The sequence below is a fragment of the Syngnathus floridae genome, chromosome 4 (assembly GCF_059516105.1).
Source record: "Syngnathus floridae isolate MCC-2025c chromosome 4, RoL_Sflo_1.0, whole genome shotgun sequence".
Lineage (NCBI taxonomy): Eukaryota > Metazoa > Chordata > Actinopteri > Syngnathiformes > Syngnathidae > Syngnathus > Syngnathus floridae.
The window spans coordinates 3,406,641-3,426,285 of NC_142416.1; the positions used below are offsets into that span (position 1 = coordinate 3,406,641).

The following is a 19,645-nucleotide window of genomic DNA, read 5'->3' on the forward strand; positions in this document are numbered from 1 at the left end:
CAGCAAAGGGAAAACACAATCCACTTATTGTGCTCTTCATGAGGGGGCTTGTGAGCCATGCTTTGTCTGGTCCCTCACCTAGGACCTGCCTGTTTGACCCTGCCAAGGGCATAAATTCCCAGACAACCTAGCTCCTAGGATCATTGTGACAAAGAAATCCTTCGACCATGTTAAAGTGATGACACTCAGTTTATTTTTTTAATTTAATAAAATTCACTTTCAAAGCAAAATTTTACGTCTCAACAATTCGACTTCCAAACACCCTGTCAGATTCCATTGTGTTTGTGAGTTGAAGACGACCTGTACTACAAATCTTTGCTCAGTGAATGAAATAAAGGCTTACCAACAAACATCTTGACATCACTCACACTGAAGCTTGGATCAGGCATTCTATAAAACAAGAAAAAGGTGTTACTATGCCCACTTTATGAATTATGAGTGCTTAAAGGGGAGGGGAGCAGAGAAAAGTAAAAAAAAAAGTGCAAAGGAAAAAAACTATACTTGAGTCCGAGGCCATCAATTTTCTCAAAGATGATGGGATCTCTCAGGCCACCTCTTTGGATGAACTCGTATGTTAAGTCTAAAAGACAATGGCAGAAATTAAAAATTAAAATGTTACATGACTATAATTAGGATGAATATAAAAAACAATTGTGATATGTTTAGAAAAGAAAACATCAAAACAGTCTAGTAAAAATCAGCTGCAAAAAAACTAAATCTGGTATTACACCTAATGATTTTCACAGTCTCTGCATATTGTCAGAAGGAACGTTTAGAGTTTAAAAGACATCACAGCTTCACAGAAATGTCAACTGTTAAGTTGTAAGTTCATCATTCTTTGATCACATTTTTTCTGAGACTTGTCTTTGTGCACACGCATGTACAGTTACACATGCATACACATTATACACACACATACATATATATACACACACACACTCATACATATATTCATGCATATATACATACATACATACATACATACATACATACATACATATATATATACAGGACTGTCTCAGAAAATTAGAACATTGTGATAAAGTTCTTTATTTTCTGTAATGCAATTAAAAAAACAAAAATGTCAAATTCTGGCTTCATTACAAATCAACTAAAATATTGCAAGCCTTTTATTATTTTAATATTGCTGATTATGGCACACAGCTAAAGAAAACTCAAATATCCTATCTCAAAATATTAGAATATCATGAAAAGGTATACTAGTAGGGTATTCAACTAATCACTTGAATCATCTAATTAACTCCAAACACCTGCAAGGGTTTCCTGAGCCTTGAACGACACTCAGCTTGGTTCAGAGTGCAGTTTCAAAGCACATCCACAAAAAGTCTGTTGGAAAGGGGAAATGTGGCAAGAAACGGTGCACAACCAAGAGAGCTGACCGCAGCCTTAACAGCATTGTGAGGAAGAGTCGCTTCCAGAATTTGGGGGAGCTTCAAAGACAGTGGACTGAAGCTGGAGTTCAGGTATCAAAAGCAACTGTTCACAGACGTGTCCGGGAAATGGCCTACGACAGCCGTATTCCCATGGTCAAGCCAGCGTCTGACTTGGGCTATGGAGAAGGAGCACTGGACAGTTGCAGAGTGGTCCAAAGTCCTCTTTTCAGACGAAGGCAAGTTTTGTATTTCATTTGAAAGTCAAGGCGCCAGAATCTGGAGAAAGGCTGGAGAGGAGAAAAATCTAAGTTGCTTGAAATCCAGTCTGAAGTTCCCACAGTCAGCGATGGTTTGGGGAGCCATGTCAACTGCTAGTGTTGGTCCACTGTGTTTTATCATGTCCAGAGTAAATGCAGATTTTTGAGCACTACATGCTTCCGTCTGCTGAAGAGCTCTATGGAGATGATGATTTTCATTTTCCAGCATGATCTGGCACCTGTCCACAGTGGCAAAACCACCGGTAAATGGTGTACTGACCATGGCATTACTGTCCTCGATTGGTCAATTCCCCTGACCTGAACCCCATAGAGAATTTGTGGGGTATTGTGAAGAAGAAGCTGAAAGACACCAGACCCAACAATGCAAATGAGCCAAAGCATCCATATTGAAGCATCCTGGGCATCTATAACACCTCAGCAATGCCAGAGGCGGATTGCCTCCATGCCACGCCGCAATGATGCAGTAATCAGTGCAAAAGGATTCCCAACCAAGTACTGAGTGCATTAATGGACATTTTCAATTGTTTGATTTTGTTTTTGCTGTTATAAATCGTTTTTTTTACTTGGTCTGAGGAAATATTCAAATATTTTGAGATTTGATTTTTGAGTTTTCTTAAGCTGTAAGCAATAGTCAGCAATATTAAAATAATAAAAGGGTTTAAGATATTTCAGTTCACTTGTAATAAATCCAGAATGTATGACTTTTTTTTAATTGCAGTGCAGAAAATAAATAACTTTATCACAATATTCTAATTTTCTGAGACAGTCCTGTACACACACACACACACACACACACACACACACACACACACACACACACACACACACACACACACACACACACACACACACACACACACACACACACACACACACACATTTAATTGCAGTTCAGATTACAGTAATCCCAGTGTTCCTCGCAGTTTCACTACATCGCGGATTTTTAAATTTTGAAACTTTGCGAATAACGTCACATAGTCGCTCCTGAGTATAAGTCGCCCCCCCACTCAAACTATGGAAAAAAAACGCGACTTATAATCAGAAAAATACGGTATACATGGTTTTTAACCTGGGTTCGATCGAACCCTAGGGGTTCGGTGAGTCGGCTTCAGGGGTTATGCTTTTGAACACCAAATTTAATTTTTATACAGAAAATAATTACAGTAAATCTGAAACAAATTATAACAATATATTCGAGACTTTAAGCATGTTATTTTGCTTTATTCAATCATGCAAAAACTGCCTATCACATCTTAATATCTGAACATTTAAATGTGCAATCACATTTGTAAATGAATGGCTTCTGGTTTTTGAAATGTAAATAAAAAAATCTACTGTGATAAAACAACAAAATTGCAATAACTGCATCAACCATCAAAGTGAAGTCTAACTAACTGTAGCCTTGAAACAAATCTGAATAAGGAAAAACATTGCAATAAAATAATACCAACTGCCACCGTTATTGTTGGGGAACCTAAGGACTGTATAGGGGGTTGGCTCGGATAGTTATGCTCTTTTCGCCCCTGGGTGTCGGTCAGAACACAGGAAGGAAGACCTGGTTCAGTTTTTATTGCTTTACTGAATTATTGGCAAAAAAGTAACAGGCACTGTGGCTCAAAGCGGCAAACAGGCAACTGGCAAAAGGGTATTGGCATACGTTTGCTCGTAAGGACGTGTGGTGTACATGGGTGATTATGGTATGAAGCGTTTGAAGGGTGTGTGTGTGTGTGTGTGTGTGTGTGTGTGTGTGTGTGTGTGTGTGTGTGTGTGTGTGTGTGTGTGTGTGTGTGTGTGTGTGTGTGTGTGTGTGTGTGTGTGTGTGTGTGTGTGTGTGTGTGTGTGTGTGTGTGTGTGTGTGTGTGTGTGTGTGTGTGGTGTGGTTCTGCAACAGACAGAAATACAACACGTAAGTCAACGCTCGCTCAACTTCTGACATCACACAACACTAGTAGACGGCACACATTACATAACTAACTGCGCGTAATGGTTCCGCTATACCAGTGCTTCTCAAATAGTGGGGCGCGCCCTCGATACCAAAGGGGGTGCGTGTGACACCAGGGAACATGTTTTTCTTTTGACTGTACTAGATTAAAGGGTAATTAGACATCCACTGCAGTAGGTGGGAGTGGCGGTATCACTGGAAGAGTGTGCGCAAGGGGTAGTCGCTCTACAGTGTAGAGCGCACGGAACATACACACACACAGCACAGAGCAGGCGATAACAAAAGCACAGTGGGACACCATGGAGAAATATTGAACAGGGTTGAAAAGAACGGCGAAGAGAGAAGGAGAAAAGAGAATTGAGAGTCACACAAAAGCTGAGACAAGGAAATATGACGAAGCGTACGTAGCGCTGGGCTTCAGTGCAACTACAATGGGAGACGAGGAAAGACTGATGTATTTACTGTGCCTTACAATGTTGGCAGCGGACAGTATGAAGCCAAATAAATTAAGGCGGCACTTATAAAGTCATTGCACCCCAATCACGCTGATAAGATGCTTGAGGTTTTTCAGCGAAAACGGGCTGAATATTGCCAACAATCATCCCACTTTGTGAATGCTACTTCAGTCAATCAGCAAGCCCTGCAAGCATCATATAAAGCAGCGTATCAAATTGCTCAGTGCAAGAAAAAACCACACCATTGCAGAAGAGCTGATACTCCCTGCAGCCGAGGATATGGTCTCCGTCACGCTGCCTCATGTTGAGCACAAATTGTTTTATTCATTTTTGTTTTGTAGGTTTAAATGTTAATTATATTGTGCTTCTGATTTAATGTTGCTGATTGCTTTGAATTGAATATTATGTATTACTGTCGTTTAATTTAATATTATGAACCGTATTTTCCGCATTATTAGGCGCACTTAAAAACTTAAAATTTACTTAAAAAACCACAATGCGCCTTATAATGCAGAGCGTTTTATATATGGATCAACTGATGAATTTGTTGATCCATACTGGTTGTACACAGCGCTCTGCCAAAATGTTTCAATACGTTTTAGTACGACTAGTAAATTACAAGGTCGCATCGCTTCCAAGCATTACGGCAACCGTGGTAAGGGGGCGTCACTGAATAGCTGTTGTACCCGCGAGGCTATTTCATTTCAAAATAGGCTGTTCCGTTAATGTTTTCGAGTACGTTTACAGATCAATATCCAACGGAATCATAAATAAGCAGCATCAATGTGTTAAATCAGTCTTTAATCGGTTCTGATCACTTTTATGGGAGAGAGTTTGAGAAACGTGATTGTTTACAGGGGGATGCCACGACACTTTGCTGAGGCTCATGGGAGTCTGCGAGCTGAGGCTCATGGGAGTTTGCGGGTGGCTAATGCTGTAATGATAGCTGCTATACGCACGAGGCTATTTCATTTCAAAATAGGCTGCTCCGTTAATTTTTTGAGTAAATTTACAGATCGATATGGAAGGGATAGGTAAGCAGTACCAATGTCTTAGATCAGGGGTGGGCAATTAATTTTTACAAGGGGCCACATGAAAAACCTGAGTTGTGTCAGAGGGCCACACCTACGATAACAAAACTGCTCAATTTTCTTCCATTGTAAAATACACTAAATTATTTATTTTAAATAGTTGGTCCTGCTAAGTAGAAGAATATAATTATTCTGTTTATATTGATATTAAGCTATGTGAAATTGTGGTGTAAAGGTAAAATAAAAAAACAATTATCAATCAGTACAATTTATTCTTAACTTCTTTAACTTTTCCTCAAATGACAAAGCTGCTCCACCTCTGGGTGTGAAGTTTGATAAAAAGTCCTTGTTGGGCTTGCAGTTTTGCTAGCAATGCATCAGCCTCTGATGTGCCCTGTTTATCAGACACATGTATTTTTTCCTCATGCTTGGTCGTGTAGTGGCGACTCAAATTATATTCTTTAAACACAGCGACCTGTGTACCACAAAGCAGGCACATGGCTTTACCTTTCATTTCTGTAAAGAAATACTTGGCAGTCCATGTCTTGTTGAAAACACGGCGCTCCTTGTCAACTTTTTTTTTCTGAGGATCAGCACACGTTCCTCAGGCAGCATTACTTCGCACTGTTCACCTTCACGCACAGCTCACATACACGTACCCTACACGGAAGTGCGACGCCTTTCAAAATAAAAGCGAAACAGTTGTATTGTACGCACAACACAATTTTTTTTTTTTTTTTTTTTAAATTACGATTGGCCTCATGCGGGCCGGACAGGGACGCACAAAGGGCCGGATGTGGCCCGCGGGCCGTAATTTGCCCAGGTTTGGTTTTAGAGCATCGGTCGGCAACCCATGGCTCCGGAGCCACATGTGGCTCTTTCATCCTTCTGTTGTGGCTCCCTGTGACTTTGGAAAATAATGAGTATTTTAAAAAATTAAATTTTATTTTAGTTTGTTCATTTTAATATATAATTCTGAACTTGAAGATTATGGTAAACTTGTAACATTAAAATTAAACGTTTTTAATATTTTTACCACCCAAAATATGCGTCACATCCGCCGATGTGCGACATTCGAATTCCTGGCGTCCCTCACGTCTGGCAGCCGGCGTTTTTCCAGCACACTACCAGCGTGATTTTTTTACCCCTGCCTGGAAGGTAAACGATGGATAAATCCAAGAAAAGGAAACTTTCTGAAGATAACAGAACGTTTAATGCTACGTGGGCAGATTCTTTTGCTTTCACTGCTGATGAAACTGGTTTACCAGTCTGCTTAATATGTGGTGAAAAATTGGCAAACAACAAAAAGTCAAATGTTGCGAGACATTTTGAGAACATACACTCGGCCTTTGCTAAAAAATATCCCAAGGGAGAGGAGCGAAAAAAGGCCATTTCGGGAGCTGATGCGGAAGGCTGATGTGAGCAGAAGTCACTTCAAGAAGTGGATTAAGACTGGAAATTCAACTACATGTGCAAGTTTCGTGGCTGCTCAGGAAATAGTCAAGCATGGGAAGTCATTTACAGATGGAGAATACCTCTCTCTCTTCTTCAGCTTGTCCCGCTGTAGGACGTTGCCTCTTGAACCTTCCTGCGAAACAGCACTCTGTCTTCTGCTATTCTGCCAGCTTCTGTTGTTGTCGTCCCCAACCAGTCCTGTATGTCTTGCTCCCATCTTCTTGTTGGTCTTCCTCTTTTACCCTCCATCTTTGTTTCCAGAATGTGTTTTTCAAGTGACTCATGGCGTTTGATATGCCCAAAATATTGCAGTTTCAATTTTTTCACAGTCTGCAGCAGTACTGGTGATGCAACTCCCATTCGTGTCAACACCTCGCCATTTGATATCCTATCAATCCACGATATGAGCAGAATCCTTCTGTAGCATTTCATTTCGAAGGCGGTGATCTTTTTGCTGTCAGTACTGTTGATGGTCCACGCCTCACAACCGTAAGTTGCAATTGGAAATATTGTACTTTTTAGAATTCTCATTTTTGTGTCTATACACTGTCCTTTCCAGAGCTTCTCCATCTTTTTCACTTTGGCAAATGCCATTGCCAGTCTTCTCCGTATTTCTGGGGTAGTTTTTCCATTTGCTTCTGATACTCAAAATGACTGACCCTTTCTATTTCTTCATCACCAATCGTTATTACCGCCTTCTCTTCACACTTGTCCGTGTCCATAATTTTCGTTTTCTTCACATTCAGATATAGGTCTTTCTCTTCGCTGTGTTGTTTGACCGCCCTCATGAGATTTTCCAGCCCTCTTGGAGTAGTGACCAGCAGCGCAGTGTCGTCGGCATAGCTTAGGTCTCTGATGGTCAGCCCCTGCATTCTTGCTTCGTTGTATTCACATCTCCTATGGTCGTGTTCCACTTCCCTCATGATTCCTTCAGTGTAAAGACTAAATAGGTGTGGTGAAAGTATGCACCCTTGTCTCACTCCCTTTTTTACTGGGAACCATTCTGTTGTTCCACATTCGAGTTGTACAGCTGATTGTTGGCCCTTGTGGAGTGATTTAATCAAGTTAATCAGATGTGGATGGAAGTTCATTTCCTGGAGAGTTAGCCAGATCTTTTTATGATTGACACAGTCAAAGGCTTTTGAGTAGTCTATGAAGCATGTATGAAGATTTACATTCACTTCCCAATGTTTCTGAATCATCATTCGTAGATTGAAAATATGGTCTCTCGTTCCTATGTTTTTTCTAAATCCTGCTTGTGTTTTGCTAACTTCCTCTTCCAGTTTACTTTCCAGTCTTTTCATGATAACTTTGAGTAGTATTTTACTTGCATGGCTGATAAGCGATATTGTTTTGTAGTTGGAACACAATTGTAAGTCTCCCTTTTTTGGTAAAGTTATGAAAATTGCCCTTTTCCAGTCAGTCGGCCACTGTTTTTTTTGCCATATCGTTGTGCACAATTTATGGTATACCTCTACTCCTTCTTCTCCACTTGCTTTCAACATTTCTGCTTGTATGTTGTCGCATCCAGGACTTTTTCCTTCTTTAAGGGATTTGATAGCCCATTCGATTTCTGATCTGAGTGGTGGTAATTGTGGTTCTGTTTCTGGTTCTATCTGGTCCAATACTTCTTCTGCATCATTTTATGCGTACATCACCTCACAGTACCTCCTCCATCTGTCCACAATTGCCTGATTCTCGGTCAGTGTGTTGCTCTTTTCATCCTTAATTACCCCAAGACCGGGTTGAAAAGTTTTTGTGAGACTATTTCTTCATACATTTCTCTGGTTTTGTTTTTTCTCATATGGTCCTCAATTTTCTAGCACTTTTTAACCAGGTATGTCTTCTTATCCTCCTTGCACATATGCTTCACAACTTTTGCTATTGCTTTGTACTGTTTGCTATTTAGTCCATAGAATACCTCAAAGAAACATTTATTAAGATTTCAGAACACGCGATGGGACAGAAGCAGACTGCGCATTATTTGGTTTGCATTGTTCATTCAGTGCTGGTGGATAATATTTGGATAAGTTTGGATTTTTATCTCATAAATAAGAGGACAGGTGACTGCAGGCTGTTTGCATTTTTTGCTCAGTGGGTTGGGTAAAATTGGATTTTTATTTCTTAAATACGAGGACTCAAATAGACACCAGGTATTTTATTTGAAATTAAGCATCAACCAGGTGTAAAATGCTTTTTGTTACATGCAGAAATAAAATTGTGTTCTCTGCAGCAGTTTGTTGATTTCATTTTCATAAATGCAATAGTTTTTTGTACATAGCATAATATATCCATGCATAATATATATAATGATGTCAAAATGGGTTGTGGCTCCGGGTGCTTTCTTTTCATTGGGGGGCGGTCCCAAATGGCTCTTTGAGTAAAAAAGGTTGCCGACCCCTGTTTTAGGGTGTTTTCACACCTGGACCCTTTTAAAAGAACCAAAGTCATGCCTCTTTAAGGGGACCAAAAAGTGGACCAAGAGGAAACAAACTTAGTTCTTTTTGTGTTCACATTGTGAGTGTATTTCAAAGAGGACCGAATTCTCTTTCTGGTTCAGTTCAGCTTTGATGGGGCCTCAGTCCTCTTTCTGTTCACACTAGGTCCTCTAAAGCTCTCACACGCCCACTGCACTGCATTCTGGGTAGTATTTGATATCCCCTGACTCCCTACTTCTTCGCATTTTATCTCAAGTAGCTAAATACTTTAGTTTTTTCGCTTTTTGTCTGCATTGTATAGAGGTTCTATCAAAACCGGCTGCTTTCATTCTCTCAGAAAATTTTTGAAATACTTTCGCATTACGGTGGGTCGTAGATAGTTGTGATTTAATGCTGTCGTCGTTCCAAATTGCCAAAAGACATTCCGTTTCGTCTTCTCCCCAAACTATGCCGCGTCCAGGTGCCGTGGCAGAACTTTGAACGGCACATGCTTCTCTACGTTTACTATTAGAACCACGGTCACGACCACGATTTGCTGCTGCCATACTTTGGATTCTCTGTTCTCTACCGTTTTGTTTTTGAGCCTGCAGTCACGTGACCAATCTACGGCAAGCCAAGGAGGTTACAATACAGTGCAAAAAGGAGAAGTGAACCCAGTGCGCTTTGTGTTCACAATGCACAGATCCACGGTCATGACCACGAATTGCTGCTGCCATACTTTGGATTCTCTGTTCTCTACAGTTTAGTTTTTGCGCCTGCAGTCACGTGACCAATCTACGGCAAGCCAAGGAGGTTACAATATAGTGCAAAAAGGCGAAGTGAACCCAGTGCGCTTTGTGTTCACAATGCACAGATTAGGTGAACCGTACCGTTGACTTTTTAGCGAACCGTTTTAAAGGGGTCTGAGTACGGTTGGCGTGTTCACACATGCACAAAAAAAGCTGAGTCATCGATCTGAGTTCGTTTAGAGGGCTGAAAGGGACCAAGTGTGAAAACACCCTTAGAGTAACCATTGATGAGATTTATACAGTACCTCATTTTTCGGTCGCATCAGCCATATAATGCACAATATGGAGAAAAAAAAACCATATGAGTCGCACCAGAGTATAAGTCGCATTTTGGGGGAAATCCAACACCAAAACAGACATGAACCAGCAACAACAGGCTAAACAATACGGTATGCTAACGTGACAAACACAAACGAGAAGCTTTTTCCTCTGTTGTTTACTTGTATGTGCGTTGTGAACTCTGTCTTGTCACCCTGGGATAGTGAGAAACGTAATTTCGATCTCTTTGTGTGTCTTGACATGCGGAGGAATTGACAATAAAGGAGACTTTGACTTTGAACAGGCCTGATGTAACAATAACACTTATTCAAATAACTATAACATAAATAACACCTTTATCAAACCATCTGTGTCACTCCAAATCATTAAAGCCATCGATCGAGTTCGTCCTCCTTTATGTAAACAAGTCTGACGTCAGCGGCGCGTTGCAGTTAAATTTTTTCTACAGGCCCATATAACAATATATACACTATGTATGAAATAACAATAATCTAAACAACAATTTTATCAAACCATCCGTGTCACTCCAAATCTTTAAATCCAACGGAATCTTTGTTTTGTGTCACTTAAAAAAAATAAAAAAAAACACACATACGCGCACACGCACACACACACACACACACACGGCTGTTGACGCCGGAAAGACTGCGTGCGCCGCTGACGTCAGACTAGATATATCAGATAAATGTAATATAAAGAACAATTTTAACAAACCAACTGTGACACTCTAAATCAGGGGTCACCAACCTTTCTTAAACCGAGAGCTACTTCCTGGGTACTGATTAAGGCAAAGGGCTACCAGTTTGACACACACTTCTGAAATAGCCAATTTGCTCAATTTGGCTTTCACTGTGTGTTATTATTGTGATTTCCAGTTCACATGTAAGTGTGATTTTAACAAGAATAGCAAAAATACATTCAAACCTTGGTTTTTGACCACAATCCGTTCCAGAAGGCGGTTTGAGAAGCGAATCGGTCGAATTCCGAATCAATTTTTTTTTTGTTCTCTCTTTTTCTCTTTATTTCCTTCTTTTCTCCTTTTTCTTTCTGTCTTTTTGTCCATTCGGCGATGCTGGTGCCTTCTACCGCACCTCGGTATCGCTTTGGATCGGATTTTTTTTTTTTCCCTGGGACCGGGACAGCTGCGCACATCGGTCAAGACCGGCGTAACTCTACAACGGCTTCCTGCTTATCCGGCCGGTGCTGACCGGGTCCTTCGCCTTGGCCTCGCAGCCGCGACCCCTGTGGGGAGTCCACTCCCTCGTGCTCGTCGGAGCCAACGACATCCGCCGTACTAGCCCCGTGGTGACCATCTGCACGTGCCCCGGCTCGGTGCCCAGGACGCTGCTCACACGTTTGCCTGCTTTGTGATGTTTTCACCGATTCACGACTACGGTCCATTGGGCGCCGTTGAACTGGACTGCCCTTACACCTGTCTATGGGCCCCGTGGAGGCTATTTAGTGTGTTTTGGGGTGTTCTCTGATATTGAGGGGTTCTGGTTGGCCACTGTTACTTTTTTTCCTTTGTCTTTTTGCTTTGCTTTGATGGCTTTTATCTTTCGCACTTTTTGGCTTTCTCTGTGGCGCCGTTGTGTGGCAGCCTTATGAGAGCCTATTGAGTTGCGCTCATGCCATCTGTGTGTCTTTTGTATACCCGCTCTGTGGTATGGATACTGCTGGGGCCTGAAATTTCCCCACCCCCGGGGATCAACATATGTTCAATCAATCCATTACAAATAATGGAAACAATTTTAATCCGTTTCAAGACAAAAAAAAAACCGCCTTTTTTAAGCATTTTTTCGTTTGCGCATATTAGTCCAATTGTGCAACAACAGCGCACCGCCGAACGCGCAACTGTAGTGTCACCCATCGCGCAACTGCACCGCGCTGGTCGCATTATTGTGACAGAGCCGTCGCTAAAATTTAGAAAATATTTTTTAAGTCCTGATGTACTTTCTAAAATTTAAGTGGACCTCAGTGCGCAGGGAGCTTAATTTGGTCCGATCGCGCAACCGCAGCGCGCCGGGCGCTCACTGTCGCATTGCTTTAAGAGCGTCTGTGTTTTAGGATGGCTTTACTGCTCCCACTTGCTTTCTTTGGAGGCATGATTAGGGGTTAATACAATCCTCAAAGTAATGAAAATACAATAACAACGGAGTCAGTCGGCATCCGGGCCGCGCGGTCGGGTTTTCTCGGGTCCTCCCGGCTCATCTCACGAGGTTCGACCTCAGAATTTTGTTCGACAACTGAAGCAAAAAAATCTCGAATTTCTTGTAAGAATTCCGATTTGTTTGAGAACCGGGACGTTCGAAAACCGAGGTTTGACTGTAAAATAAATAGATGCAGCTCACTGACAAGTGCCGCTATTTGAGCTAATTTTAGAACAGTCCTGCAGGCAACTCATGCGGTCCTCACGGGCAACCTGGTTCCCGCGGGCACCGTGTTGGTGACCCCTGCTCTAAATCATTAAATCCATTGGAATATTTATTTAAAAAAAAAAAGAAAAAAAATACACAGCTGTTGACGCCGGACTACGTGGGCTGCTGACATCAGACTAGATATATCAAATAAATGTAATATAAACAACAATTTTAACAAACCATCCGTGTCACTCCAAATCATTAAATCCACCGGAATATTCATTCTCTGTGTCAAAAAAAAAAAAAAAAAAAAGACAGCTGTCGATTCCGGACCGACGTGCGCCACTGACGTCAGCCTCATCATCAGCTGAGGCCCCAATCATTCCACAGATCTGGTGTATAACTATATTGTAGCTTTACCAAAGTACCAGGCAAGACGTGGGTTTGGTAATCGGCTCTTTATTTCACAAATCAAGAGCTCAATATATGAGCCAACACACGCAAGCGCCTGATTTGACTAATTGGGAAAGGTGGGTACCATAATTATGTATAAAAGCAGCCTCCCCAAACATGTTCAGTCATTCACAAGCAAGGATGGGGTGAGGTTCACCACTTTGTCCACAACTGCGTGAGAAAATAGTTGAACAGTTTAAGAACAACATTTCTCAAAGCAAAATTGCAAGGAATTTAGGGATTTCAATATCTACGGTCCATAATATCATTAAAATGTTCAGAGAATCTCGTGAAATCACTGCACGTAAGCGCCACGGCCGGAAACCAAGACTGAATGACCGTGACCTTCGATCCTTCAGACGGCACTGCCTTAAAAACCAACGTGAGTGTGTAACGGATATCACCAAATGGGCTCAGGAAAACTTCAGAAAACCACTGTCAGTAAATACAGTCTGTCACTACATCAGTAAGTGCAGGTTAAAACTCTACAGTGCAAAGCAAAAGCTGTTTATGAACAACATCCAGAAACGTCACCGGGTTCTCTGGGCCCGAGCTCATCTAAGATGGACTGATGCACAATGGAAAAGTGTTTTGTGGTCTGATGAGTCCACTTTTCAAATTGTTTTTGGAAACACTGGACGTCATGTCCTCTGGACCAAAGAGGAAGCGGACCATCAATGCAAAGTTCAAAAGCCAGCATCTGTGATGGTATGGGGGTGCATTATATCCCATGGCATGGGTGACTTGTATTCCTGTGACGACAACATAAATGCTGAAAAGTAAATACAGATTTTGGAGCAACACATGCTGCCATGCAAGCGACATCTTTTTCATGGACGCCGCTGCTTATTTCAGCAAGATAATGCCAAGCCACATTCTGCACGTGTTACAACAGCGTGGCTTCGAAGTAAAAGAGTCCAGGTTCTCCCCTGGCCCGCTTGCAGTCCAGACCTGTCTCCCATTGAAAATGTGTGGCGCATTATGAAGCGTAAAATACGACAGGGAAGACCCCGGACTGTTGAAAGACTCAAGCGGTTAATCATGCAAGAATGGGAAAGAATTCGACATGAGAAGCTAATAGAATTAGTCTCCTCTCTTCCAAAACGTTTATTGAATGTTATTAAAAGAAAAGGTGATGTAACGAAGCGGTAAACATGCCCTTTCCCAACTTCTACTGCACGTGTTGCAGCCATGAAGATCTAAATTAATTATTATATGAAAAATAAAGTAAAGTTTATGAGTTTGAGCATTAAATATGTTGTCTTTGTAGTGTATTCAATTGAATATAAGTTGAGAATGATTTTCAAATCATTGTATTTTGGTTTTATTTACATTTTACACAATTTCTCAACTTCAACCGAATCCGGTTGGTACATGTTACACACGCACACAGACGTATCTTATTTATACATTATTTTCTATATATCATTTATACTACATATTAATTTAGTATTTACATGTTTGAAACTATTAGTTAATGTTCTAATGATAACATATGCACTTATATTGCTTAATGTACATTTATTGATACAAAAACATTTTTGTACGTCATTTGCACTCGGCATCAACCACGAGATGGCCATGGACCGTTCCTGGTGGAAGAAAGCCATATCAAGAACCCAGTCCAACCCAGCGGCGCCTGGAAAACGGACTTTAAACCGATGATGATGATAAAGGAGATGGTGACACTACTTCACGGATTTTCAGATTTCGCGGGAGGTCTTGGAACCAATTATCCGTGCTAAACGAGGAAATACTGTATACCATTTCTACTTTGCGGATTTTGTATTTTTGCAGGTGGTTCTGGAACGCATCTGCCGCGATAAACGAGGGATTTGTGTGTGCAGATACATATAAAGTAATGCCTTGGAGATGCGTTCCAAAACCACCCACAATAAACGAAGATATGTGAAATAGAAATTGTATGTTATTTATGTCCTATACACTATGTTAAGGCTTTGTAAACCCCTCCCCATGGGCAGTAGGCGAGCTTCTTGAGCTTGTGCAGGCAGCTCGATGTTCGGGCACCCACGAGTCTGCTGTCTTGCGAACATACTGGAAGAACAGCTGGTGAGCTGCTGGATCCTCGATTCTCAGCTCTAGGGTTTGTTTCCCTGCATGTAAAGACTGGACTCGATGGACTGCGCGGAGGAAACCACCTGATTCAACGAGCAGAAAGGCGAGTGCCAGCAATGCATCGTGGAATACAGAGAGCTTGGCGAAACACATAGGAAACCACGGTCATCCACTGCACCCAACTCTGTCGCCTGCCGTCTCGACCACATCTTGCTGCTGGACCCAGATGGATTTGGGCGAGTGAGTGAGGTCGACGAGATGTGCAACTCTTTCTCACTTTAAGACAAGTCATCGCGAAAGTCATCTTATCATCCTCCATCAAATCCTTTTCCCAAGTCCAGTGGCGACAGGCGGCATGACTGGCAGTCATAGCCGCAAACCTGCGCACAAGCGGCTAAGGCCATAGGTCGCTATTCACGGAACCAAAGCAGCAGTGGATTTTGGCAGCTGTCTGAGCAGCCCTATTTAGGAACGCACCAGGCATCAGGAGCGGACTATTAAAGGTGTCCCAAACATTGCCTGCTTCACCAATCCTAGTCAGTTTACTAGTGATGGGTCGGACAACACCGACGCATCATCGCATGTGTGGAGCTTATAGAGCGAAGTCCTGTGTCGGTGCGCGCATTACTTTTAGAAAGTCACATAACCGAAACAGCAGCAGTATTGCCTGTCAAGGAAGAGTGCCAAACCTCTGTTAAAGGCAGCACATCTGTCAACAGGATGCATCTGCCAAAAACATATCTGATCTTTCGCAGTTGATCCTCGAAGTCATCAAGAATTATGGAGCAGCCCCAAGTCAAACAAAAGGTTTCTGCTATGTGGGACCATTCTGATCTCATATAATATAAATAATATACAGGACTGTCTCAGAAAATTGGAATATTGTGATGAAGTTCTTTATTTTCTGTAATGCAATTAAAAAAACAAAAATGTCAGACATTCTGGATTCATTACAAGTCAACTGAAATATTGCAAGCCTTTTATTATTTTAATATTGCTGATTATGGCTTACAGCTTAAGAAAACTCAAATATCCTATCTCAAAATATTACAATATTTCCTCAGACCAAGTATAAAAAAAGATTTAAAATAGCTAAACAAAATCAAACATTTGAAAATGTCCATTAATGCACTCAGTACTTGGTTGGGAATCCTTTTGCACAGATGACTGCAACCAATGCGGCATGGCATTGAGGCAATCAGCCTGTGGCATTGCTGAGGTGTTATGGATGCCCAGGATGCTTCAATAGCGGCCTTGAGCTCATTTGCATTGTTGGGTCTGGTGTTTTTCAGCTTCTTCTTTACAATACCCCACAAATTCTCCAATGGGGTTCAGGTCAGGGGAATTGGCAGGCCAATCGAGGAGAGTAATGCCATGGTCAGTACACCATTTACTGGTGGTTTTGGCACTGTGGGCAGAAGGTCCTCTGCACAGCAGTGAGATCAGCAGTCTTCCCCATACTTGTGATTTAGTTTTCTGAACCAAGCTGAGTGTTTTTCAAGACTCAGGAAACCCTTGCAGGTGTTTCGAGTTAATTAGACCATTCAAGTGATTAGTTGAATACCCTACTAGTTTACATACTTTTTCCCATCCATCCATCCATCCATTTTCTGAACCGCTTAGTCCCCACGGGGGTCGCGGGCGTGCTGGAGCCTATCCCAGCCGTCATCGGGCAGTAGGCGGGGGACACCCTGAACTGGTTGCCAGCCAATCGCAGGGCACACAGAGACAGACAACCAATCGCACTCACACTCACACCTAGGGACAATTTGGAGTCTTCAATCGGCCTACCAAGCATGTTTTTGGAATGTGGGAGGAAACCCACACGGGCCCGGGGAGAACATGCAAACTCCAAACAGGGAGGGCCGGAGGTGGAATCGAACCCGCACCCTCCTAACTGTGAGGCGGACGTGCTACCCAGTGCGCCACCGAGCCGCCACATACTTTTTCATGATATTTTAATATTTTGAGATAGGATATTTGAGTTTTCTTAAGGTGTATGCCATAATCAGCAATATTAAAATAATAAAAGGCTTGCAATATTTCAGTTGATTTGTAATGAATCCAGAATTTGACATTTTTGTGTTTTTAATTGCATTACAGAAAATAAAGAACTTTATCACAATATTCAAATTTTCTGAGACAGTCCTGTATATTATATAAAATATATATATAATATATATAATAATAATAATAATAAGGTATTTGTTTTAATTTCCATGTTGTTTCATCTTGGCTCTTACCTGTCACTACATTAATGAGAAAATGCAGTTGTGTACATCTGTTTTGGGTGTGCAATACTTTCAACAAAGTCACACTGCTCACAATTTGGCCCAAGTCAAAAGGGGGATGACAGAGGACTGGGCCATAACCAGTAAAGTAAATAGCTCAGTGACCTAGTGGTAGAGTGTCCGCCCTGAGACTGGAAGGTTGTGGGTTCAAACCCCGGCCGGGTCATACCAAAGACTATAAAATTGGGACCCATTGCCTCCCTGCTTGGCACTCAGCATTAAGGGTTGGAATTGGGGGGTTAGATCACCAAATGCCCCTCCGTGAGTCGTCACCTTATCGTGGTGGAGGGGTTTGCGTGCCCCTATGATCCTAGGAGCCATGTTGTCAGGGGCTTCATGCCCCTGGTAGGGTCATCCATGGCAAACGGGTCCTAGGTGAGGGGCCAGACAAAGCACGGCTCACAGAAGCCCCTTATGATGAGTAAAATAAATGGACTTCGTTTTCCCTCGCCCGGACGCGTGTCACCGGGGCCCCCCTCTGGAGCCAGGCATGGAGGCGGGGCTCGAAGGCGAGCGTCTGGTGTCCCGGCCTTCGCCAATGGGGCCCGGCCGGGCACAGCCCGAAAAGGAAACGTGGGTCCCCCTTCCCATGGGCTCACCACCTGTGGGAGGGGCTAAAGGGGTCGGGTGCAGTGTGAGCTGAGCGGCGGGCAAAGGCAGGGACCTTGGCGGTCTGATCCCCGGCTGCAGAAGCTGGCTCTTGGGACATGGAATGTCACCTCTCTGGCTGGAAAGGAGCCCAAGCTGGTGTGCGAGGCAGAAAAATTCCGACTAGATATATTCGGACTAGCCTCCACGCACAGTTTGGGTTCCGGTACAAGCCCTCTCGAGAGGGGCTGGACTCTCTTCCACTCTGGAGTTGCCCACGGTGAGAGGCGTCGAGCAGGTGTGGGTATACTTATTGCCCCCCGGCTGGGCGCCTGCACATTGGGGTTGACCCCGGTGAACGGGAGGGTAGCCTCCCTCCGCCTTCGGGTGGGGGGACAGGTCCTGACTGTTGTTTGTGTCTATGCACCAAACGGTAGCTCAGAGTACCCACCCTTCTTGGAGTCCCTGGAGGAAGTGCTGGAGAGCGCTCCTTCTGGGGACTCCATCGTTCTACTGGGTGACTTCAACGCTCACGTGGGCAATGACAGTGAGACTTGGAAGGGCATGATTGGGAGGAACGCCCCCCCCCCCGATCTGAACCCGAGCAGTGTTCTATTATTGGACTTCTGTGCTCGACACGGATTTTCAATAATGAACACCATGTTCAAACATAAGGGTGTCCATGTGTGCACTTGGCACCAGGACAACCTAGGCCGCAGTTCGACGATCGACTTTGTAGTCGTGTCATCGGATTTGCGGCCGCATGTTATGGACACTCGGGTGAAGAGAGGGGCGGAGCTGTCAACTGATCACCACCTGGTGGTGGGTTGGCTCCGATGGTGGGGGAAGATGCAGGTCCGACCTGGCAGACCCAAACGCTCTGTGAGGGTCTGCTGGGAACGTTTGGCAGAATCTCCTGTCAGGAAGAGCTTCAACTCCCACCTCCGGCAGAGCTTTTCCCACGTCCCGGGGGAGGCGGGGGACATTGAGTCTGAGTGAACCATGTTCCGCGCCTCCATTGCTGAGGCGGCCGACCGAAGCTGTGGCCGTAAGGTCGTTGGTGCCTGTCGTGGCGGCAATCCTCGAACCCGCTGGTGGACACAGGCGGTAAGGGATGCCGTCAAGCTGAAGAAGGAGTCCTATCGGGCCGTTTTGGCCTGCGGGACTCCAGAGGCAGCTGACAGGTACCGGATGGCCAAGCGGAACGTGGCTTTGGCGGTTGCTGAGGCAAAAACCCGGGCGTGGGAGGAGTTTGGCGAGGCCAAACGGCTTCGAGGAAATTCTGGTCCACCATCCGGCGTCTCAGGAGGGGGAAGCAGTGCAACGTCAACACTGTTTACAGTAGGGATGGCGTGCTGCTGACCTCGACTCGGGACGTCGTGAGTCGGTGGGGAGAATACTTCGAAGACCTCCTCAATTCCACCTACAAGCCTTCCATTGAGGAAGCAGGGCCTGGAGACTCTGAGGCGGATTCTCCAATCTCTGGGGTCGAAGTCACTGAGGTAGTTAAAAAACTCCTCGGTGGCAAGGCCCCGGGGGTGGATGAGATCCGCCCGGAGTTCTTAAAGGCTCTGGATGTTGTGGGGCTGTCATGGCTGACACGCCTCTACAACATTGCATGGACATCGGGGACAGTGCCTCTGGATTGGCAGACTGGAGTGGTGGTTCCCCTCTTTAAGAAGGGGGACCGGAGGGTGTGTTCCAATTACAGGGGAATCACACTCCTCAGCCTCCCCGGTAAGGTCTATTCAGGGGTGCTGGAGAGGAGGGTCGGTTGGGAGGTCGAACCTCGGATTCAGGAGGAGCAGTGTGGCTTT

General features: G+C 43.7%; 1 protein-coding gene across 5 annotated transcripts in view; it reads right to left on the reverse strand.

Moving 5' to 3' along the window:
* The window catches only part of LOC148398589 (lysine-specific demethylase 2A-like), a 170,199-nt gene that overhangs the window by 143,611 nt on the left and 6,943 nt on the right, over nt 1-19,645 (reverse strand). For 4 of the 5 annotated variants that reach the window (XM_088372317.1, XM_088372319.1, XM_088372316.1 and 1 more), the window contains exons 3-4: nt 502-580; nt 344-390 (exon numbers count right to left, since the gene is read on the reverse strand). The exons of the other annotated variant lie outside the window; for it this stretch is intronic. In XM_088372317.1, the coding sequence (XP_088228443.1) occupies nt 344-390; nt 502-580 (126 nt within the window). The remainder of the gene's footprint in view (nt 1-343; nt 391-501; nt 581-19,645) is intronic. 5 annotated transcript variants of the gene reach the window in all.